At 35.2% G+C, this 24384-nt stretch overlaps 1 protein-coding gene across 1 annotated transcript in view; it reads left to right on the forward strand.

Annotated features, from left to right (window-relative positions):
- LOC131165955 (brefeldin A-inhibited guanine nucleotide-exchange protein 2-like) overlaps nucleotides 1-23510 on the forward strand; it is a 57258-nt gene extending 33748 nt beyond the window's left edge. The window contains exons 5-11 of the mRNA XM_058124142.1: nucleotides 22-314; nucleotides 10361-10634; nucleotides 15951-16456; nucleotides 16590-16911; nucleotides 17032-17413; nucleotides 17556-18241; nucleotides 22754-23510. Of these exons, the coding sequence (XP_057980125.1) occupies nucleotides 22-314; nucleotides 10361-10634; nucleotides 15951-16456; nucleotides 16590-16911; nucleotides 17032-17413; nucleotides 17556-18241; nucleotides 22754-23377 (3087 nt within the window). The 3' untranslated portion in view covers nucleotides 23378-23510. The remainder of the gene's footprint in view (nucleotides 1-21; nucleotides 315-10360; nucleotides 10635-15950; nucleotides 16457-16589; nucleotides 16912-17031; nucleotides 17414-17555; nucleotides 18242-22753) is intronic.
- Nucleotides 23511-24384: the final 874 nt, after the last annotated feature.

Raw genomic sequence — 24384 nt, forward strand, 5'->3', positions numbered from 1 at the left:
TTTTGTCATTAAATTATGCAGATGTCTGCTGATGATTTTATAAGAAATAATCGTGGCGTTGATGACGGAAAAGATTTACCAGAGGAATATTTGAGATCTTTGTTTGACAGAATATCGAGAAATGAGATTAAAATGAAAGAAGATGATTTGGCTGTGCAGCAGAAGTTGTCAATGAACTCAAACAGAATTTTAGGCTTGGACAGTATATTAAATATTGTGATCCGCAAGCGAGGTGAAGAGAAGTATATGGAGACCAATGATGATCTAATCAGGCATATGCAGGAACAATTCAAAGAAAAAGCTCGCAAATCTGAGTAAGATCATCCAGATATTTTCATATTGTCACATTTAAGAATATTTTACCTATTGCATTGGATTGTTGGAAACATTTTTACTTATCCAAAATTAAATAGAGACAGGACAATGTTCGTTTAGTTGGTTTTACAACTATGATTATCCCAAAGATTTGGAATGGATAACTTGGGGGGTATTTGCTTTTCATTTCTTTTGTCTCTTTTTTCTTTTCGTTGCTCTAGAGTGAAGAAACTGTTATAAAAATGCATTTATCTGTGTTTCTAGTTTTCTATTTTTTTTCCAGTGTCTTTGAAAGACCTGAAAACCAGATTTTATAATTTTCAGTTGTTAGTGTCAACTTGTTGACAATACTTTGATATCCAAATTAACGTTTGTGGATTAGATCATTCATTCTAAACAAAGTCATTGATTAAATTAAAATCAAATGACCATGTGAACTTGAAATATAATTAAAATAAAAAATATCAATAATTTTTTTTAAATTGAAGAAAAATAAAATACATTCTAAAATTCATTTTTTAAAAATGATTTTCCAATTGTCATGTACAATATCATTGTCCTTGGAGCATTAAAAAGTGAGTTTAAAAATAATAATTCATTATGTAATTATAAATACTTTCTATGTTCAATTGAAATAAAAATAAAAACAAAAAGAGTACGAACTTGAAATATAGTTCAGTAAAAATATCCACGAAATTTCTAAAAATTGAAAAAAAGATAGTCATTTATAAAATAATTTCTTTAACATTTTTCAATTTTCATGTAGAATAGATTGTTCTTGGAGCATTAAAACAGTTCAAATATAAAAATAAAATGAATAATTATTATATTAGCTATATTATAATATTTCTAATATGTATATATATATATATTTTGTCTTTTTACTATTTAAATCAAAATTTTAATTGTTATTTGATTCAGCAACAAACACCTAATTGGACATCAGTTCAAGTAGGTTTTTATCTATTTTAGTTTAGGAAATATTGGTTTTCTGTTTTTCGCATGGCTTTGGAAACCCAAACCAATGATCTACTTGGTGGAGCCATTGGGTTGGTAGGATTGATGGGTCATATTGGTGGTTGAACTGCTGCCAGCAACTTGATTTTATAATATGTGTTTGTGTGTGTGTGTGTGTGTGTGTGTGTTTGGAAATGTTTAGGGGATAAAGGAAATATTTGGTTAACTAATCTATTCAGCATTATTGTAAAAGCCAAGATAATGCTAGAAGAATGGAGGAAAAGTAGGTGAGTGCCTTTATACAAAAAACAAAGGCAATATTCAAAACTGTAATAACTATGGTGGAAATTAAGATTATGAGCTATACAATGAAATTATGGTGAACATAGAATAAGATTGGAAACGAGGATTTTAGAAAATCAATTTAGTTTTATGCTTGGGAGATCAACAGCAAAAGCTATTTATCTTTTAAGAAGCTTAATGGAAAAATTTGGGGAAAAGAAAAGAGACGTGCATATGATTTTTATTGGCTTGGAGAAAGCTTATGATAGAGTACCTAGGGAAGTTCTTTGGTGGGTCTTAGAAAAGAAGGGGGGTTGCAGTAGGTATACTGAGACCATTAAGGATATGTATGATAGAGTAGTGACTAGCATTAGGACTGTAGGAGGGGAATCTAAAGGTTTTCTAATCCAAATAGGTGTATATCAAGGTTCTACTCTGAGTCCTTATCTTTTTACTTTAGTGATTGATGCCCTTACTAGGAATATGCAAAATGAGATCCCTTGGTATATGCTGTTTGTAGATGATATCGTGTTGATTGTTGATAGTAGGAGCTGAGTGGAATCCAAGTTAGAACTTTGGAGAGCCACATTAGAGTCTAAAGGGTTTAAGATAAGTAGGAAAAAGATAGAATATATGAAATGTAATTTCAGTAATGTAAGGAGTAGTAGTGGAGAGAAGATTGAACTTGATAATCAAGAGATTAATGACACTAATAGATTTAGATATCTAGGATCTATTATGCAAGCGGAAGGGGAAATTGAAGAAGATATAGTACATAGACTTAAAGTAGGTTGGGTAAAATGGAAGAGTTTGTTAGGTGTGTTGTGTGATCGTAGAATGCCTGTAAAGTTAAAGGGAAAGTTTTATAAGACGACTATAAGGCTGACTATGCTTTATGGTTAAGAATGTTGGGCAATTAAGAAAAAACATGTACAAAAAGTAAAAGTTGTTGAAATGCGAATGTTAAGGTGGATGGGTAGTATAAAATTAAAAGATAAAGTAAAAAATGAGCACATAAGCAATAATTTAGGTATAGCACTGGTTGAAGGCAAGATAAGGGGGGGTTACTTAAATGGTTTGGGCAGTTGAAATGCAAGCCTAGGAGAGCACCTATGAGTCATGAAAATTGGTAGGGGTGGGTCTAAAAATAACTTGTAATGTGGTAGTGAGGAAGGATTTAATAACCTTTATTCTAATAGAGGAAAACACTATCACCTAGTCGGACTTAATGCTTCTTATTGTTGTTGTTGTTGTTTCTTCGTATATATATGTGTGTGTGTGTGTGTATAATAATGACACAGTGATAAGATAATATTATATGATGCTGGTCATAATCATCTATTTGCTTAATACAACAAAAAATAATTATGTTCAATAATATAGACAAAATTTTTATTTTTCTACCTTCTATATTGTTATTTTTTATTTGAGTAAAAAAAAAATATTTGAAAAAGAGGGGCGAGAGAAGAGTTTTATACTTTTTGTTAAAGCTTGATAGACATTGTTGGCCCACAACTAAATGGTTTAAGTTTTTAGGTAAAGTGATAATCTAACTTGGTATCAACATGTTTGGCAAGAGATCATGGGTTCTAGTCTTGTTGTTTGTGTTTACTGTGCGGTGGTTAAAAATTACCTTATTCGGTGTAATTGGAGTATTCATGTTTGTTTCTCTCCACATGTAATTATGCTACATGTGCAGGGAAGTGTTAAGCTTTATATACATTGTTATCTAGGTTAAGCTTTTAGGTAAAGTGGTAATCTAACACTTTTATTCAATTAAAAATTTGCTTGAGTTGATTGTTGTGTATATTTATCATTACATGGTCAATGAGCAAAATATCCTCTTTCGTTTAGTGTTGGAATGCTCATTGCTTCAACTTGAAGACATAGGTTTGAATTCCCTTGCAAGCAGGGCATATGTATTTTTTGTGGCTTTTCGCAGGTGCTTGGGCTGACTGGCCAGTAGTCCGGTTTTGATCGGGTCATCCAGGCCAACGGTGTTTCACCTCAAATCTAGTCTGTGGGAAATAACCTGGATAGGCTGGTGACTAACTCTGGTTGAACTTGGTCAGATTGGCTGGTCCCACCTGGGGTTTAAACCATGGTTCTTAGTTTCTGTTTCTGGTTTTCAGTTTTCGTTTAGGTTTTTCTTTTTTATAGTTTTTGACAATGATGCCAAACAGCCCATTAGGTTTCATCTATGCCTCATTTTCAAATGTAAAAAATGAATGGGATGTGAAATGAATTAGTTTTCTAAATTTAAGGAAGAGTTTATAGAAAAAAATGAAGGTGGATTTTTCTTTTTTGGAAATGTGCAGTTGAGAGACAATTCAGACAAGACTAGTGGTGTACAAAAATTACCAAAAAACTGAAAAATGGACTGAAATGGAATTGTTTAATGTTTCATCTTGGTTTTTTGGTTTCGGTTTTGGATTTTGGTTTTGAATTTTGCAACATGAGGTGAACTAGAAAAAATAGTTGTTTATGTTTTTCTGTACAACAACAGAACCAAACTTTAAGTCCCACTAGGTGGGGTGGGCTACATAAATCCTTTTCCGTCAATTTATGCAATCATGGATATTTTCTATCGACAAATTTAGGGCTATTAAATCCTTACTATCACATTCCAAGTTATTTTAGGCCTACCCCTACCCCTTTTATTGCCCCTCAGAGTAACTAACTCACACTTCCTCACTGGTGCACCATGTGGCCTATGGTGCAAGTGCCCAAACCATTTGAGTCGTCCCTTCCTTATCTTATCTTCTATAGGAGTTTTGCCTAACTTACCGTGAATATGTTCATTTCTTAATTTTTCTTTCAATGTTATTCACTCATCCATCTAAGCATTCTCATTTCAGCAACTTTTATTTTTTGGATATGCTGTTTCTTAATCTTCCAACATTCTGATCCATATAGCATAGTTGGTCTTATAGTCATCCTATAAAACTTCCATTTTAATTTTAAGGGTATTCTACGATCACAAAGTATACTTGAAGCACTTTTCCATTTTAGCCAACCTGCTTTAACTCCATGCATTACATCCTCTTCAATTTCTCCTCCAGCTTGCATAATAGATTCAAGGTATCAAAATCTACTAGTGCTGTTTATTTCTTCATCATCAAGTTTAACTTTGTCTCCAATATTTCTCTTATTATTATTGAAATTACATATATATTTTGTCTTATTTCTACTTATCCTAAAGCCTCTAGATTCTAAAGCTTATCTCCATAATTCTAACTTAGCCTCTACTTTACCCCTAGTTTCATCAATCAATACAATATCATCTGCAAACAACATACACCATGGAGCCTCATTTTGGATACTCCTAGTCAGTTGATCCATCACTAAAGCAAAAAGAGCATCGTACATATCCGTAATGACATCAATATATCTACTACATATACACTTTTTTTCTAAAACTCACCATAGAACTTCCCTAGGTACCCTATCATACGCTTTCTCTAAGTCAATAAATACCATATGCAAATCACTCTTCTTTTCCCTAAACTTTTTCATTAATCTTCTTATAAGATATATAACTTCTGTAGATCTCTTAGACATAAAACCAAATTGATTTTCTTCGACCTTTGTTTCTAGCCTTAAAATCTTTGTTCAACTACCCTTTCTCATAGTTTCATTGTGACTCATAAGTTTAATTCCACGATAGTTATTACAATTTTGAATATCTCCTTTACTTTTGTATATAGGTATTAAAGTGCTTTTCATCCATTCATCTAACATTGTCTTAGTTTTTATCATTGTGTTAAATAAATTAGTTAACCATTTAATTTCATTATCACCTGAACATTTTCCAAACTTAAATTGGGATGCTATCTGGTCCTATAGCTTTTCCATTTTTCATTTTTTTTAGTGCAAACTTAACTTTGTTAACTCTAATCTTGCGAATAAATCCCATATTTTTAGTCTTTTCCTCATTTCTCAATTCTAAGTTTAAGCCTTCTATTTGGTTTTCATTAAATAGCTTGCTAGAGTAATTTTGTCATTTTCTTTTATGTCTTCTTCCTTAACTAAGACAATATCATCGTCACTTTTTATACATTTTACATTACCCGAGTCCTTACTTATTCTTTCTCTAGCTCGAGCAAGTTTAAATATATATTTTCTCCTTTTTTTGTACCTAATCTATCATACAAATTATTAAATGATCTATGTTTAGCTTCACTAACAACCTTTTTGGCATCTTTCCTCGCCTCTTTATACTTTTAAATTTATCCATGTTTCTACATTTTTGCCTTGTTTTATACCAAATTCTTTTTGTCTTTACGACTTTTTGGACATCTTGATCCCACCACCAACTTTATTTTCTATTTGAGAATCTTCCTTTTGAGTCAAATAAAACCTCTTTTGTTGTTTTTTAATAGAGCTAGCTATCCTACTCCAAAGAGTGTTTGTGTCTACACCATCCTGTATAGTCCAATCACCATCTTTTATCATTTTCTCTTTAAATTTTATTATATTTTCTCCCTTTAGGTTCTACCGTCTAGTTCTTTTACACTAGTTTATTTTATCCTTTTTCTTCCATTTTTTAATACATATATCTAACACTAAAACTCTATTTTGTGTGGTTAAGCTTTTACCTGGAATAACTTTACAATCCTTACATGATAAACAATCTATCCTCCTAGTTAAGAAAATCTAATGGCCTTTATTTTTTTATTTTTTTCCATTTTTGAAGCCTATTAAGTGTTGCTCTCTCTTCTTAAAGCAAGTATTCATTGTAATAAATCATATGACATAGCAAAGTCTAGGATCATCTGTCCATACTCATTTTGTCTCCATATCCATATTCTCCATGTATCTTCTCATAATCTATTATCCCTTCCAACGTGTCCATTCAAATTTGCTCTTGTGAATATTTTCTTAGTCCCTAATGTGCCTTTTATAATATTATCCATATCTTTCCAAAATTATCTCTTAAGATTTTCTACTAAGCCTACTTGAGGAGCATAAGCACTAATGATATTTATTATCTCTTGGCTTAAGACCATCTTGATTTTTATAATTATATCCCCTAATTTATTTACATCTATGACGCTATCTTTTAAGTTTTTGTCTACAATTATTCCTACCCCATTTTTATGTTTTTCTTTTTCAATGTACCGAAGTTTAAATTCTGATTTATCAATTTCTTTATCTTTCTCCCCCACCCTCTTAGTTTCTTGAAGGCAAATTATATTAGTTTTCCTTCTAATCATTGTGTCCACAATTTCCTTGCTTTGACGCTTAGTGTCTCTATATTTCAAGCTGCTAATCTAATCCTAGTATCTTGAACTAACTTCTTTGTCTTCCTTTTTTCTACTTTCCTATGTGGGATAAGGGACCATGAAGAGGTGAAAGTAGAATCACGTTGCTGGCAGTGCCAGCTAAGCATTGGGACTTGGGAACAGTTGTACTCACCTTTTCTATAAAACTCCACGCCATGCATCCATTTTCCTATACTTGGGCTCTTTGCCTGCACAAGGCCATGAGTCCTCTTACTTGGGCTCTTAATTAAATAAACAGCCATGTTATGTTGGCAAAAAATTGGGCCTGTTGACATGGACCCTGTTGCCTTGCCTAGAAGTTAAAAAACTGCAAAATGTCCAAACCAAACTGATATACTCTGTTTTTTGTTTCACTTAAACTGCTATACTCAGTTCTGTTTTGGTTTACAGATTTTAAAACCAACAAATACCATTTTGTTTGTTGGTTTTAGCCAAAACCAACCCAAACCAATTACACTACTAGACAAGATGGATGTACATCTTGCCATTCCTGCAACAGTTCAAGAGGTTGTGAGGGGGTCAAAAAACAAATTAAAAATCTGGGGTATACTTGAAAAGGGTGATGAGACTAACTCAAGTTAGTTTTGCAATTTAGTGTTTTTCCCCTTTTCGGTATTCATATCGAAAACAAAGAAGAGAGGAGAATAGCTGCAATTTTAGCAACTTTTGAGTTGCTTTTAATTAATTAATTAATTTATTTTTTTGGGATATTGTTCTAATGTAAAATTTTATTTGGGATTATTATTATTATTATTATTATTATTATTATTATTTTTGCAGTTATTAAGAGGTGTGCCAACTTTTATTTTACTTATTACAAGACAAGCCTACTTATTATTATGTGTCGGATTTCTAGAGAATAAATTAGGAAATTCTATTTTTTAAAATCTGAAATTACTATTTCAGTTTCTAGAAGTTTTAGTTTCCTGTTTGCTAGCCTAGAGATCTGCTGATTTGAATTGCTGATTTTGTGGTAATTTGATTTGCTGATTTGATGGCCTTCCTAATTTGGTGACCTTCCTCTACTATTTATCTTGTAATTGTGTCTCTTGAAATTTAATAAGAATGGTTATTCTTCTTCTAAAAAATCCTTCATGGTATTAGAGCCTTGTGCCCTTTTCTTCTGATGATGTCGTATAAGTCGGCAATGACCAGCGCCCAAAGAAATTCTACTGGCTCTGCTGATTACTATTCCCAGAATTCAGCCCTTTATCTCACGGTTGCAAAACTCAATGGGCGTAAGAAACCATGGTGCGAGCTTTGGAAAAAACCGTGGCATATGAAGGAGACGTGTTGGAAGCTTCATGGTAAACCAACAAATTGGAAGCCAAAATCCAAACATGACAGTCACGCCTACCAAGCCACTGCTGAAGAGAGTCAAGAGCCTTCTACCAACTCGGATGTAGTCCTTTTTACCAAGGAGCAATTAGAGCACCTGTACAAATTGTTTCAATCTCTAAAACTTTCCTTAACTCCGTCTTATTCTTCGGTACATCACTCACTTGCTGTGAGTTTAGTTGGTGGGAAAGTTAATTTACATATCACGTACACGGCCCAATATTGCTTTTGCTGTGAGTTTAGTAAGCCAGTTTATGCATTCACCCTACAAGAAACTTCTTGAAGTAGTTTTTTGGATTCTCAAATACTTGAAAAGTACACCAGGCAAGGGTTTACTCTTCCAGAAGACCACACAGCAGAACATAGAAGCATACACTGATGCAGATTGGGTAGGTTCAGTTATTGATAGGAGATCCACGTTGGGATACTGTACTGATGTCGGGGGAAATATGGTCACAGGGTGAAGCAAGAAACATAATGTGGTTGCAAGGAGCAGTGCCAAGGCAGAATATAGGGCTATGGCTAACGGAGTTTGTGAGATGCTATGGCTGAAGAGAATTCTTGAAGAGCTGTGGATGCCGGTGAACATGCCAATAAAGTTGTATTGTGACAACAAAGCTGCCATAAGTATTGCTCAAAATCCAGTACAACATGACCACACGAAGCATGTAGAGATTGATAGGAACTTCATAAAAGAGAAGATTGATAGTGGAACTGTTTGCATGCCTTCTGTTCCTACTACTCAACAAATAGCTGATATCTTCACCAAAGGAATTTTCAGAACTAGTTTTGAGCTCTTTCTAAGAAAGTTGGGCATGATTGATATCTACGCTCCATTTTGCTGGTTTACTATGAAGCTTCCAACACGTCTCTTTCGTATGCCATGATTTTTTGCAATGCTTGCACCATGGTTTCCTATGCCCATTGAGTTTTGTAACGTGAGATTCTGGGAATAGTAATCAGCAGATACAGACTTGGGAGGATTGAGTGGAATGGTTTCGGAAGTACTAGAAAAGCCGGTAGGGTTTCTTTAAGCTTGGGTCATTGCCGACTTATACGACATCATCAGAAGAAAGAACAAAATAGAAAAAGAGTACAGAGGCTCTGATACCATGAATGATTTTTTAGAAGAAGAATAACCATTCTTATTAAATTTCAAGAGACACAATTACAAGATAAATAGTAGAGGAAGGCCACCAAATTAGGAAGGCCACAAAATCAGCAAATCAAATCACCACAAAATCAGCAAATCAAATCAGCAGATCTCTTGGCTAAAAACAGGAAACTGAAACTACTAGAAACTGAAATAGTAATTTCAGATTTTAAAAAATTGAATTTCCTAATATATTCCCTAGAAATCCGACACAGTCAAACAATAAAGGCACACAAACAACAAATAATGGCCATCAACAAAAGTTAGATGAATCTCAAAGAAAAGAAAACATGAAAATCAAGATCATATTTTTGATTTATGATAATTGTTAGAAGTTAAAAGAAAATAAGTTTACATGTCAAAAGCCAAAATAAAATAAGGGAGATTTTGAAGAGAAAGAGCGGCTTGCCACGGTGGTGATTTTCCAACAGTGGTTTATTGGAAATTTAGTAAAATAAAAGATCCCTTCTCCCTGGCCTGACATCCCCCCTCTTGCTTGGTTTCTTGCTGCTGATTTCGAGCTTTACCTCGTCATTTATTTTTGTTGCTGGTAGCAAGACAGAGAATATTTTATTTGTATTTTCAAGGTTGAAAAGTAAGTTTATGATTTTCAAATTTCAAATTTTGAAACAGAAAATAAATGAAAGCTTAGTTGTTGCTCATATGAACTCTGTTTTGCTAACCACACTTCTTGACATTGTATTTTTTGTTATAGTAGACGTTATAGGCTCTTATCTTGTTACCTCTATTTATGTCCTTTTGGCTTTATAATTGTGCTAGCAGAGCCTTTTTGATTGAGCCATACGACTTCTCAGATTTTGATGGTGCATTCATTGGTCTTTGTTTCACATGACTAAAAATTAACAAAAACATAGTATTTAAAAATTATACAAATACATGATTCTTTTGCACTGTTTTACATTGACAATTGATTTCTTTTCGAATTTTCAATGTGGATGACATTTTCTGCCTGAATAAAACAATCTTGTGAATATTGTTCTTGATATGTACTTGCCTTGGAAATTTGTAGGTCTGTTTATTATGCAGCAACAGATGTGGTGATCCTCAGATTCATGATTGAGGTTTGCTGGGCTCCAATGTTGGCTGCATTCAGTGTTCCACTTGACCAAAGTGATGATGAAGTAGTGATAGCCCAGTGTCTTGAAGGCCTTCGCTATGCAATTCATGTTACAGCAGTAATGTCTATGAAGACTCATAGAGATGCTTTTGTGACTTCTCTAGCAAAGTTTACCTCCCTCCACTCACCTGCTGATATCAAACAGAAAAATATAGGTGCCATCAAGGTTGGTTTTTAGTTTCATCTTCATATAGATGCGAAAATGGCCCTCAGGCACATGCTTCAACCAGCCATATGTTTAGGGTTATTGTGGTTCCTGGAATAATCAGTTAGTTTACAGCTGCACTCTCCATTATCATTACAGCTGCACTCTCCATTATCAAAAAGAATAAGTAAAATAAACATACTTATTTATAATAAATGAGTTCTGCTATGTTAACAAATAAGCACAGTTTATTTATTTCTTTCTTTGATGGATCCTTATACATCTTAACATATTGGTAGAAATATATTATTATATTGATCTCTTTTCTCATTGGTAGCTTGTAATGTGGTTAAATTTGTAATGTTGCTAAAGCAATATGAAAATGCTTATATAACAAACATTAATAAACCAAGCCCTAAGTCCCTCTAGGTGGAATTGGCTGCATGAATCCTTTTCCACCAATTTACACGATCATTGGACAATTTCCTCCAATAATTTGAGGGCTGTTGAATCTTTAACATCTATTCCAAGTTATTTTAGATCTATCCCTACTCCGAATAGTAATTAGCTCACTCATCCGTAATGATGCACTATTTACGTACATTGTAGTTGCCTAGACCATCGCAGCTACCTGTCCCCTCTCTTATGTTTTACAAGTGCTATGCCTAACTTACCACGAATATGCTCATTCCTTAATTATCTTTTACATTGTACCATTCATTTACCTTAGCATTCTCATTTGGGAAACTTAATACTTTTTTTTGGATATGTTGTTTCTTAGTTGCACAACATTTCTTGTCCATATAGCTTAGCTAGAATTATAGCTGTCATATAAAACTTTCTTTTTAATTTTAAGGGTATTTGATGATCACACAACATGGATGAAACACTTCTTCATTTTAACCAATCTACATTTAACTTTACGTATTACATCTTTTTCAATTTCTCTTTCAGCTTACATGATAGATCCAAGGTATCAGAATCTACTAGTGCTATTAATTTCTTGACCATCAAGTTTAATCTTTTTTCCTATATTCCTCCAACTGTGATTGAAATATATTTCATATACTTTGTCTTATTTCTACTCATCTTAAAACTCTAGATTCTAAGGTTTCTTTTCATAATTTTAACTTAGATTCTATTCCACCTGTAGTTTCATTAATCAAGATAGTATCATCTAAAAATACTGTATACCATGGAACCTCATTTTGGATATTTTGAGTAAGTTTATTTGTCACTAATGGAAAAAAAATAAGGGCGCAAAACAGACCTAAACCTTTTGTGATTTGAAATTCCATGCTCTCTACTTGTAGTCCTATTGCTAATAATTACTCTATATTACATATCCTTAATTTCATATTAATACCTATGCATACTCCCTTTTTCTTCAACCAACAATAATACTTCCCTAGGAACCCTCTTGTAGACTTTCTCTTAGTCAATAAAAATCATGAGCAAGTCCCTTTTCTTTTCCCTAAACTTTTCCATTAATTTTCTTTAAAGATATATAGCTTCAGTTGATTTCACTGCCATAAAACTAAATTTATTTTTTGAAACTCTCATTTCTAACCCTAGTCCTTATTCAATTGCCCTTTTCTAAAGTTTCATTGTATAACTTGTAAGCTTAATTCCACTGTTGTTTACAATTTTGAATATCTCCTTTATTTTTGTATATAGGAATTAAAGTGGTTTTCCTTTGTTCGTTTGGCATTTTCTTATTTCTTATAATTGTGTTAAATAAATTAGTTAACCAAATAATGAGGTTATTACCAAGCCATTTCCAAACTTCAATTGGGATGCCATTTGCTCCTATAGCTTTTCCATTTTTTATTTTTTTAATGCAAACTTAACTTCATTAGTTCTAATTTTGCGAATAAATCTCAAATTTTAGCCATTTCCTCATCTGTCATTTCAAAGTTAAGCCTTCTATTGGGTTTTTATTAAATAGCTTATGAAAGTAACTTCTCCTTATTTCTTTTATGTCTTTTTCTTTAACCAAGAAACTATCATCTTTAGTTCTTATGCATTTTATTTTACCTAAGCCCTTGCTGTTTTCTTTCTTTAGCTCTAGTTTTAAATATGTCTCTTTCCCTTTCTTTTGTATAATTACTCTATGTTTAGCTTTACTAATGACCTTTTTTGCACCTTTTCTTGCCTTTGTACTTTTTCAGATTTCCATCATTCTATATATTTGCCTTCTTTTAAACCAAATTATTTTTATCTTTGCAGCCTATTTTTGAACATCTTGATCCCGCCACCAACTCTCTTTACTGTCTTTGCTCTCTAATCACCATCTTTGATAATTTTATCTTTATGTTTTATTATATTATATATCCCCCTTTAGGTTCACCACATAGTTCTTTTGCATTGATTTATGTTACCCTTTCTCTTTTATTTTTTAATGAATATATCTAACACTAAAACTATATTGTTTAGTTAAACTTTCATCTAGGATAACTTTACGATGCTTATATGATAAACAATCTGCCTCCCTAGTTAAGAATAAACCTATTTGACTTTTATTTTTTCCACTCTTGAAGGTTATTAAGTGTTCTTCTCTCTTCTTAAAGCATGGATCATTTTACTAAGGTCATATGATTAGAGAAGTCCAAGACCATATCACCAGACTCATTTTTATCTCAATCCATGTCCTCCATGTCTCCTTTCATAGCCTTTATTGTCATTTCCAATGTGTCCTTGCAAATCCGCTCCTATGAATATTTTCTCACTCCCTTATATCCCTTGTATAATTATCTACATCTTCCCAATATTATTTTTTAAGGTTTTTTGGTAAGCCTATTTGAGGAGCATAAGCTCTAATGACATTTATTATTATCTTGATTTCTATGATTTTGTCTCTTAGTCTTTTAGCATATACAACACTACCTTTTAGTTCCTCATCTACGATGATTCCTAACCTATTCTTATGTTTTTCTTTTCCTGTATACTGAGTTACAAATCCTCATTTTTCCAATTTCTCTACCTTTTCTCCTTGGCCACTTAGTTTCTTGAAGGCCGGTTAAGTTAATATTTCTTCTAATCATTGTGTCAGCTATCTCGAAGCTTTTACAAGTGCTATATTCCAAGTGTTCGTATAATCCAAGTTGCTACTAATCTAACTCTAATCTCCTGAACTAACTTTTTTACTTGCCCCTGTCAAGAATGATGCAAGAACCCTCGCATATTTGAAATTGTACCTAGGTGTTTGGTTGGTTGCTTCAGCGTGATGACCTAGCTCACCCTTGCTTATTTTTAACTACACCCAGGTGGTATAGGTGCAATACATCAGTTGTAGGGGATGCCCCATCAAATAATGATAAGGATTCTTATAGTAAAGATTTAACAATTCCCTCATTCATTAGTCTTGGGACCAGTTGCATGTATGAAAAGAATTAGGACATTGAGTGCATCAGAGGCGGAGTTTGAAAATACAATCGGAACTCCACTTGATTGGTAATAATGATGACTTTGACCTTCCAATCGAAACATTGCTAAATTCAGGTATCAAACTTAATACAATATTTGGCCAGAATTCAATTTATGTCTTGAAATAAATTCTCTTGTAAAAAGATAAACAGTCCTAACCTGACCTAGTGGTCATGTCCAAAAGATACTACTATTATTTTTTGAGAAACCCTAAAGCTATTATTCTATATTTAGAGGAAGTGAATGGGAGTTTGTTTGGCATGATGACCTTGTGTGGTTCGTATTTTAATTTATTATGATTTATATTAAATCAAAGGTTAAGTTGATGAGCCAAAATGGTTTGTTATGACAACTTGGGAGCCCCCCTTTTTCTCCTTCCACAGAAACAACTTAAACTGCTCTTTTATGCAACCACTTGTTGACTTACATGGCATTTAAGAATTTATTTTCTCGTCTTCTGAAGAAAGAGGATTGAGGGTAATGATTTCAAGTGAACTTTTCTGTTCTCTATGTTTCCCTTGTAATGCCACTAGTCCATTATCAGTTACCCTTTGTGCTTCATTTTATAGACGAAGATTTCTCGACTGTAGATTCTCTAGTCTTGGTACCTGCCTTGAATAATGTAACTGATTGTGACATTAACATATTCCTTAATTTTTTTAAAAAGTAAATGACTAGAGGCGATTAGCAGTCTGCAGATTATCTCTTCATTGCCAAATGGCTAATGATGCATTTTTTTGGAATATCTGGCATTTACTGGATAACCTCAACTGGGATCACTGCTATTCTTTAACTGAGATGTGGGACTTTGGGTGACCTGGAAGTAGGTCACAAAAGATTATGTCATCATGGCTTCCATTTGATTGATTAGGACTGAAAGGGATGAATGGTATTCTATCACTTAGTAGTAGCGATGGGAGATGCATTTGTCACTTAAAATCCTGTGGAAGTTCAATCTTTGACTTTGTTCGAGATTAAGGTTTCCCTGCTGTTTTAGTGTCTTTTGTTTATCTTTACAGGCTTCTCTCTTAGGTGGTTTAAAACAAAATGCCCTTGATTGTTTGCATAGTAATCCAGGACTGGTGTTTGTTCTGAGGGGCAAGATGCATTCCCTGATATTTAATAAATTGATCAAGTGGTTATGCTTGCTCTCCTGAAGTGGAACTACTATTTCTGTAGTTGTGTTAAAAGAGGTGAGGGGCAGGGTTGGGAATGTGAAAATTATGATTTGTTCAGTCAGTTGTTCATTCTATGGCCTTGAATCCTTGCCATTTCTTGGACATTGTTGATTTGAAGTAGATGTGAGTAATGTGCTTTTAGATTGGTGGGAGTTTGGAAACTATTTTTTCGTTGAGAAGATGGTACTTGGGAAATCTTTGTTGCAATCCTTTGGTGGTGGTGTTGTTGTTGTTGTCCCAACCTCCCTCCAGTTGTGATGTTGTATTTAATCTTTGTTTCTTTTATTATTACCTTTTGGTTTCTTTATGATGAAGCCTCTCTTTCAATCAAATTTTGTTGTTTTTTTTTTTGAGAAAAATTCTGCGGAAAATGACTAGTTTGGTGAGGAAGGGAAGGGGGGCTATGAATAAAAAGTTTATGATTAGAAGCAAGTAATAGAAGTTTGTGGTTAGCAGAACATTGTTGAACTTCCTTCTTTTTTATGCTTATGGTCACTAGAATCAAGATTTTGTGATTCATGAATCAATAATGCCTTATGAAGCCTTATCCTTCTGCATTTATAGAATTGTTTCTGTATGTTAATCTTATATAGAACTGCTTAGTGAGTGATGCCGATGCTTACTGTTTCCTCGAAGACTAGTTTTTACCACAATCTGAGTAATAACTCTTTAGCCAATTAGCCATTGTTTATGGATATTACATTTTGTTGAGGCATTTTAATTTGTTCAACAGGCAATAATCACGATTGCAGATGAAGATGGAAATTACCTACAGGAAGCCTGGGAGCACATCTTGACATGTGTTTCTCGGTTTGAGCATTTGCACCTTTTGGGAGAGGGTGCTCCACCGGATGCTGCATTTTTCGCTATCCCTCAGAATGATGTAGAAAAATCTAGGCTGGCCAAGTCAACCATCCTCCCTGTTCTGAAGAAGAAGGGACCTGGAAAGATTCAGTATGCAGCTGCTGCTGTGAGAAGGGGTTCATATGATAGTGCTGGGATCGGTGGCAGTACTTCTGGGGCAATTACATCTGAACAGATGAGCACTTTGGTGTCTAACTTAAACATGTTGGAACAAGTTGGAAGCTCTGAAATGAATCGCATATTCACACGCAGTCAAAAGTTAAACAGTGAGGCAATAATTGACTTTGTTAAGGCTTTATGTAAGGTTTCTATGGAAGAATTGCGGTCTGCATCTGATCCACGGGTTTTTAGCCTTACAAAGATCGTTGAGATTGCGTATGTATCATTTCCACATTGTTTTCTTATTGTCTTAGGCATGCCTTATCCGTGTTTCATGTTTTCTTGGACATTTTGTTTTTGCTGCCATTGCATAAGAGAAATAATCTTAACTTTATTTATTTTTTATCAGGCACTACAACATGAACCGTATTAGGCTTGTGTGGTCAAGCATCTGGCATGTACTTTCAGATTTCTTTGTCACCATTGGCTGCTCTGAAAACCTTTCTATTGCAATTTTTGCCATGGATTCTCTGCGCCAATTATCAATGAAATTCTTGGAGCGAGAAGAGTTGGCTAATTATAACTTTCAAAATGAGTTTATGAAGCCTTTTGTCATTGTTATGCGCAAGAGTGGTGCTGTTGAAATCAGGGAGTTAATCATCAGATGTGTCTCTCAAATGGTCTTATCCCGTGTCAATAATGTCAAATCAGGATGGAAAAGCATGTTCATGGTATTGAAATCTGCCAAACATCTGTTTTTAATTTCGAGAGAGATAGAGCTTGTTGATTTGGTGAATCCTTCTGCGGACACATTTTTAATGGCTGTTATATTACGATGTTACATTTTTCAGGTCTTCACGACGGCAGCTTATGATGACCATAAAAACATTGTACTGTTGGCTTTTGAGATAATTGAGAAGATTGTGCGAGATTACTTCCCATACATTACTGAGACTGAGACAACCACCTTTACTGATTGTGTGAATTGCCTAATTGCATTCACCAACAGTAGATTTAACAGGGACATCAGTCTCAATGCTATTTCTTTTCTACAATTCTGTGCAGAAAAACTCGCAGAAGGAGATCTTGGCTCTTTGTCAAGGAAGAAGGACAAGGAAATTGTTGGAAAGATTTATCTGTCATCACCTCAAACAGGAAAAGACGGAAGGCAAGATAATGGAGAGTTGACATCTAAGGATGATCATCTCTATTTCTGGTTCCCTCTGTTGGCTGGTGAGGAAAATGCTTGGTAGTTGTTACTGTTTAAAGCATTTTGAAGTTTCCCAAGTAGTCAAGTTATACAATTAATAGTTCTAATATAGTTTGTTTAATCAGTAGGCTTTATAAAATGCTCATTGGCCTTTCCTCCTTGCAGGACTGTCAGAACTTAGCTTTGATCCAAGGCCTGAGATCAGGAAGAGTGCCCTCCAAGTGCTTTTTGATACATTACGCAATTATGGCCATCTTTTCTCACTGCCTTTGTGGGAACGTGTGTTTGAGTCCGTCCTTTTTCCAATATTTGATTATGTTCGACATGCTATTGATCCTTCAGGAGGTACCTCATCTGAGCATGGGGCAGTTACTGAGACTGGCGAGCTTGATCAAGATGCATGGCTTTATGATACATGCACATTGGCTCTACAACTAGTTGTAGACCTTTTTGTCAAATTTTATGATACTGTCAATCCAGTTTTGAGGAAAGTTCTGATGCTGTTGGTGAGTTTCATCAGGCGTCCTCACCAAAGCCTTGCTGGTATTGGTATTGCTGCATTTGTCCGTTTAATGAGCAGTGCGGGCGATCTGTTTTCTGATGATAAGTGGCTAGAAGTGGTTTTGTCATTAAAAGAAGCAGCTAATGAAACACTTCCTGACTTCTCCTATATTCTTAATGGTGATGGAATGATTAGGATACATGAAGAATCTTTAACTAACCAGGGTAATGGAGGAGCTTCTGGTTCTGGTACTCCCAATGATGATTCTGAGAGCTCGAGGATGCACCATTTCAATGTTGCTATTTCCGATTCCAAGTGCCGAGCTGCTGTTCAGCTTTTATTGATTCAGGTAGAGACATTTCTTCTTGTTCTGATGTTGTGAAACTATGCAGCCATGTCTGTTTTTTCCTAGAATGATTTTATGCTCATCTTTGATAACTCAAAAAGATTCTGTATAAATTGTTTTGAGAAATTCAATACATTTCATGGGAATAATTAACATTGCTAGAAACCCTGAAATCTGTTGTTGTATAATGAATGTTCTCCTTTTGGGCTGCCTCCATTCTCTATAGTACAGTTGATTTTTTCATGAGAACTTGCATGGGATAAAAAAAAAAACTCCATGTTAGTAAAAAAAATCATAACATAGGCTTGGATATGGAGGTTTATTGGACGAAGGGGTTTGGATGTCATGAGTTTGGACGTAAAGTATAGTGTATACTATATAGACTACAGAGTAGTGTGATAAAAAATGGAACATGGAATAAAAGATAAGTAACATGTTGTACTGGAATCAGTCAATCTATCTTATAATCTTATGACTAATCCTCCTTGTGCTTCTCCTTTTGTCATTAATACTGTGTAGCAGACTAGCACATAAACTTTTATAAGGGTGCTTTGCCCATGTTGGACACCTTAACACCTACACTCTTTGCACTCTGCAAACATGTATCTAGCTCTTATAGATGTGCCCATAATTATGACCCTTAGTGAGATTGGTTGGCTTTGCTTTGTCGAGATGTCTGGTTTTTGTTTTCTTTGCTCGTAAAGAAGAAGAATTGGTAGAATCTCAAGTTGGATCCTGATTCTAATGATTATACTTGTGATTCTACTTGATCCTGAGTCTGTATATGATTTGGATTGTGTGGGTAAATTTGGATCGTAGTAACAATCCAGTTTTGCGATTTTGATAACCATTGGATGGAGTGGGCCGGGGTGCTTGACAATTTTTTTTTTGGATTTGGGCCATATTTTGGGTAGTAAAAGATTTGAGGATTTGGGCCAGCTGAGTATATTAGCCCAAACTCAAAATGTCTAAGTTGTGACCATGCCCAAATTATAGCCCGATGGACCTTGAATAAAAGTGAGGGTCCATTGAGTATCTGAGTTGTGCAAGCCCCAGAGAACTTTTGAAGGCCATGTGGATGAAAAGGATTGGTGCTCATGTAAGGGTTTTTGTTATCTACATGAGAACTTGGCTTATGGCAAGGATCATGTGATGGAATTAAAGGATAGGGAAAGAAGCAAAATCCTGTGGAGGGGTCAAGTGGATCATCTGGTTTTGGTAAATCTATTTCTGTTTGGTCTAGTGGAGCAGAAGAGATCCATATATGTAGTGCAGTTGGGGTGGCTAGAGATTTTCATTTGAAGATGGTTGATCCTGGGGTGAAGCAGATGCATCAACCTGCTGATGATCCAGGTCTCATTCTAGCTGTTCAGGGTTTGTGTACAGTGTTGGATCAGAACTTGGGGAACTGTGATAGATAACGCATGTATGAAGGCTAGTTTGAACAAGGTGATTGTTTGTTGGACTGTAGGGGCAGGATGGGATAAAGAAGGAAAGTTCTTTGGTGTGCGAAGTAAGTCTTTAAAAAGAGACACAGATGGTCGTTGCTATATAGAAAGGAAGAATTTTCTTCAGAGTCTGTTTCGGATAGTGATTGTAATGAAACAAATGTATTTCGGAGAAAAAGAAACGGGGAGAGGATCGGACAATGGCAGTGAGTTTTATAGTGGTTTTGTTTGTGAGAGTGGACTTTTACTCAATGAGGTTCATGAACAGTTTGGTATGTTTCTTATTCTTCTGATTTGCTTGGTGACTTTTCTTTTTTGCTCCATCTCCACTTGGAGGTGTTTGTTTTTTTTTTTCTTTGGGGGTGGGGGGGTGGTGTTTCTATATTTGACGAGGTAGAGTCCGATAAGGAGGTGTTGGTGAGTAATCGTGGAGGGGATGTTCTTTTGCCCAACTGTGACGGAGATTAGTGAGTGGAGTACTGAAACTTAACAGCTGATGGATAATTTGGGATTGTGGATGTTAAAATCCTGTAGGACAAGAAAAGTCTGGTGAAGAAAGGCAAAGGACAAGATGTACAATGAGTTATCCTCCACTTGCATGATCTGCCCTCTGCTGCTTGAGTCTGACCTAAACTCCCAATTTGCTGAGATATGTGTTGGGCTTGAGGTGTACTCGCCTGAAAACTCTCTTTATTTGTATGTTGAGCCCCTGAACAGTGATTGGCAGCTTTATGGGCCTGCTAAGAAGAAGCTTCCCTTTCTGGACAAAAAAGCTCCTTGGCTTTCTAGACCCTTAATTTGGGCCTGAACACATCCATAGTTAGCAAATGGGCCAAACATCTCTTAAAAGCCCCTGGCCCATTACTCATTTCCCAATAACTGGTCCAGATTGACTGCAATATCAAGGATCCATGGCCCAACCCATTTGTAGTCCATTCCTCTCTGATCTGTGCACACAATTGCTCCCTTCCTCTCACCAACTCTAGCATCCCTAAAACCTCCTGAACCACTAGCCACTGCTGCTCCAGCGCTCACTAATTGGCATCTTCACAGTTCCTGCATCACCATCCACTCCATGATGCCTCTGAACTACCGGAGATTACCTCCTTCCAGCTCTGGCGCTCATTACCTGAAGCTTGAGCCTCATCATTGCTTGACTTCTCCAAACCCACCATTGCCTGCAACGCTTGTGTGAACCTTTCCCATCCCTCCCATTCCAGAATCCCAGTATGAAGGTTGATTAATGCTTGCTAATTGATTGTAAATCCAACTCCAGAAAATTATCTTTCTGATTTGATTTAACCATCCAACATCGTGTTCTGACAAATTTTCTGTAACAAACAACCTGCTCTAAGCTTAAAAACGAAGGCAAACACTTGCCTACCCCTATAGTGGCTGATGGATAGACAATAGAGTAATCTTTATCCGCTGGCTGTGGTTTCTGAGACTTCTCCAGTCTAACAAAATCCCCTGTCCCAATCTTCCCAAATGCAGATTGGAAGTTTTTTCTTTCAATCTGCTCCAATTTATGGAGGATCTCCTCCAAATCTAGTTTTGTAGGAATCCATCAAGGCAAACAGCAAAACCTAGAGGAGAGAGTGAGTGTGATAGAAGCATGCCTCATTTTTGTATATATGTGAGGAAGTCAAACTTGATACCAAATTGATATCAAATAGTTTTGAGAAGGAAAGAAGAGAGAAGAGAAGCAGAGGAAGAAGCCTCTTTAAGACTTCTTTGAGTTGTACCAGGAAGATTTAGTGTTGATATTATAGTCAGTCTTTGATCTATTTTCCTTCTTGTTTCCTTGTTGAAAACTTGACGTTTAGGAGATCATATTACATTAAAATGTCATGCTGGCCTTGCTTGGGACTGCATAGAGCTTGCAGACTATTTTTTTCAGTCATGTTTGTGTCCTAGAAGCCTGGGAATACAAGAGTCTAACTTTTATATAGTTGTTAACATCTGACAGATGGACTTATGTCCAAGTACTGTGGGTTTATAGAATCATACTGTTTGAAATTAATCTATAATGTATGAAATCATTATATATTCTTTAAATTTGAATAATGTAGCTTTGCTCTTATATGCTTAATCATCATCATCACAGTGATCATAAGATCACTGGTATGACCATTCTGTTCATGTGAATCTAGGTTTCCTTCAGCCCTCCAGCTTTTTGTTGATATGGGAAAAAGTTGAATAAGCATGAAAATGACATTTTTTCATGATATTGACATTTCTATAATTTTCATGATTAGTTGGATGTGTCTAATATGCCTACTATCGGGTAAAATTTCTTAGGGCTTTTTCTTTATCAGTTTCATATGGGAGTATTTCAATTAGTGAATCACATTGAAGGGATATGTTGCATAAAAATTTTACCCCATGCTCAGTTAGGGATTTGGAAAGATGAGAAGTTTTCCAATCAATGCTGTTGTTCCCTTGTGATATTTTTCTTATGCCTAGCTCCTACTCTAATCCCTTAGAACAGAGGTGATAAAGCGTTGACATTCCGATTATGTGAATCTAGGCTTCCGTCAGCTCTCCAGCTTTTTTATTGATATGGGAAAAAGTTGAGTAAGCATGAAAATGACATTATTTTCATGATATTGAAACTTTTCTAATTTTCATGATTAGTTGGATGTGTCTAATATGCCTACCATCGGGTAAAATTTCCTAGGACTTTTTCTTCATCAGTTTCATATGGGAGCATTTCAATTAGTGATCACGTTGAAGGGATATGTAGCATAAAAACTTTATCCTATGCTTAGTTAGGGATTTGGAAAGATGACACATTTTCCAATCAATGCTGTTGTTCCCTTGTGAGATTTTTCTTATGCCTAGCTCCTACTCTAATCCCATAGAATAGAGGTTACATTAATTCAAATTATATAAGATATAGCGTTGACTTGAATTTTTTCTATATTCTAGAACAACGTTATACTGTTTAATTACTATAGTTAGCATCCTTATTTATCCAATGGTGTGTATTAATCTCTCGGCCATATTTATGCCTTTACTGGATTTTAGAATATTGGACATGATATACTCCTGATTAAATTGGCAGGCGGTGATGGAGATATACAACATGTACAGGCCTCAACTTTCAGCAAAAAATACTGTAATTCTCTTTGATGCTTTGCATACAGTGGCATCCCATGCTCACAGGATAAACAGCAATAACCCCCTCCGTTCAAAGCTGCAAGAACTGGGTTCAATGACACATATGCAAGATCCTCCATTACTCCGACTTGAGAATGAATCATACCAAATTTGCTTGACATTGTTGCAGAATCTTATACTGGACAGACCTCCAAGTTATGAAGAGGTGGAAGTAGAATCCTACCTTGTTGACCTTTGTCAGGAGGTCCTACGGTTCTATATTGAAACAGCGAGTTTTGGACAGATTACAAACTCATCCTCTCTTGGTGAGCAACCACGATGGTTGATCCCTTTAGGTTCTGGGAAACGGAGAGAATTGGCTGCTCGCGCACCTTTAGTTGTGGCAACTCTAGAGGCTATATGTGCTTTGGAAGAGCCTTCATTTGACACAAACTTGATTTGTTTCTTCCCTCTAATTTCAAGCTTGATAAGTTGTGAACATGGTTCAAATGAAGTTCAAATAGCCTTGAGTGAAATGCTGAGCTCATCAGTGGGTCCTGTTTTGCTTCGGTTGTGTCGATTCCAGTAAAATCTGTACCTCAATTTGCTATGTATGATATTTTTTTTCTGAGTTGAATTTTCCATGTTCTCCTGCTTTATGATAAATTTAATTGGAAATATAGGTTAATAGTGTATGAAGAGGTAGCATTGATTTTGGATTACGTAGTGCTTCTGAAAATTTTGATGTTGTTTGTCAAGTGCAATTCTAGAACAATTTTGTTAAGTTGCTTGTTAGGGACAAAATTTAAGACACGGTATGTGTTTTATTATCTTTTTGCATTACTGTAATTCAGACAGGCAGCAGTACCTTTTAGTTGGCCAGACTGACTGATACTGATTAATATTCATTAGTCTGGAGGAGAGGAGGGGCGTCAGTAGAACAAAGTTGAATTCATTACTCTTTACCACCAGAACTACAATCAGCTGTTGCTTCCTCAATTGGTAAGTTCACGCTGAGGCACACTTCCTCTAGCCTTTTTTAGTAATCTTATTTCAAGTGAATGGTATAGAAATCTAGCGAATGAAAAGAAGAGGGAATGGTATGAAAAAACATTGCTGAAATTTCTCTCTTCTTTTGAGAATTCTGAATCGGTGACTGAATGTGGTAAAAGAACATAGGTCGGCCGTAGCATAATCTTGAGTTTGAGTAATAATTCACAGGTTAGGTTAGAAATTGGGGCATTTCCAAGGAACAAACAAAACAATGGAAATGGGTCATCTCTTGCTTGTTCCCATGCTACCCGGGCTTGAATGATATATATTACATCTTATTCAACTTGAATACAAAGATGGATTTAGGATTCCTACTATAGGCCATGTTTGTTACCTCAATTGTATTGTTTTGTCTTGGAAGCAAATATTTTTTTTAATTTAAAAAAAAGACAATTTCAGTAATTTCGCAAGGCATCCACGGTTGACAAACCATATCCATTTTAATTTTTGGTGTGTCCGCAAATGTTTGAGAAAATATGGTGTGATGGATTGGTGGCCCAATGCCACTCAATGTCCCCACCCGCCAGTCCTCCTCCTCCTCCT

This window comes from Malania oleifera, chromosome 10, assembly GCF_029873635.1.
Source record: "Malania oleifera isolate guangnan ecotype guangnan chromosome 10, ASM2987363v1, whole genome shotgun sequence".
Classification (NCBI taxonomy): Eukaryota; Viridiplantae; Streptophyta; class Magnoliopsida; order Santalales; family Ximeniaceae; genus Malania; species Malania oleifera.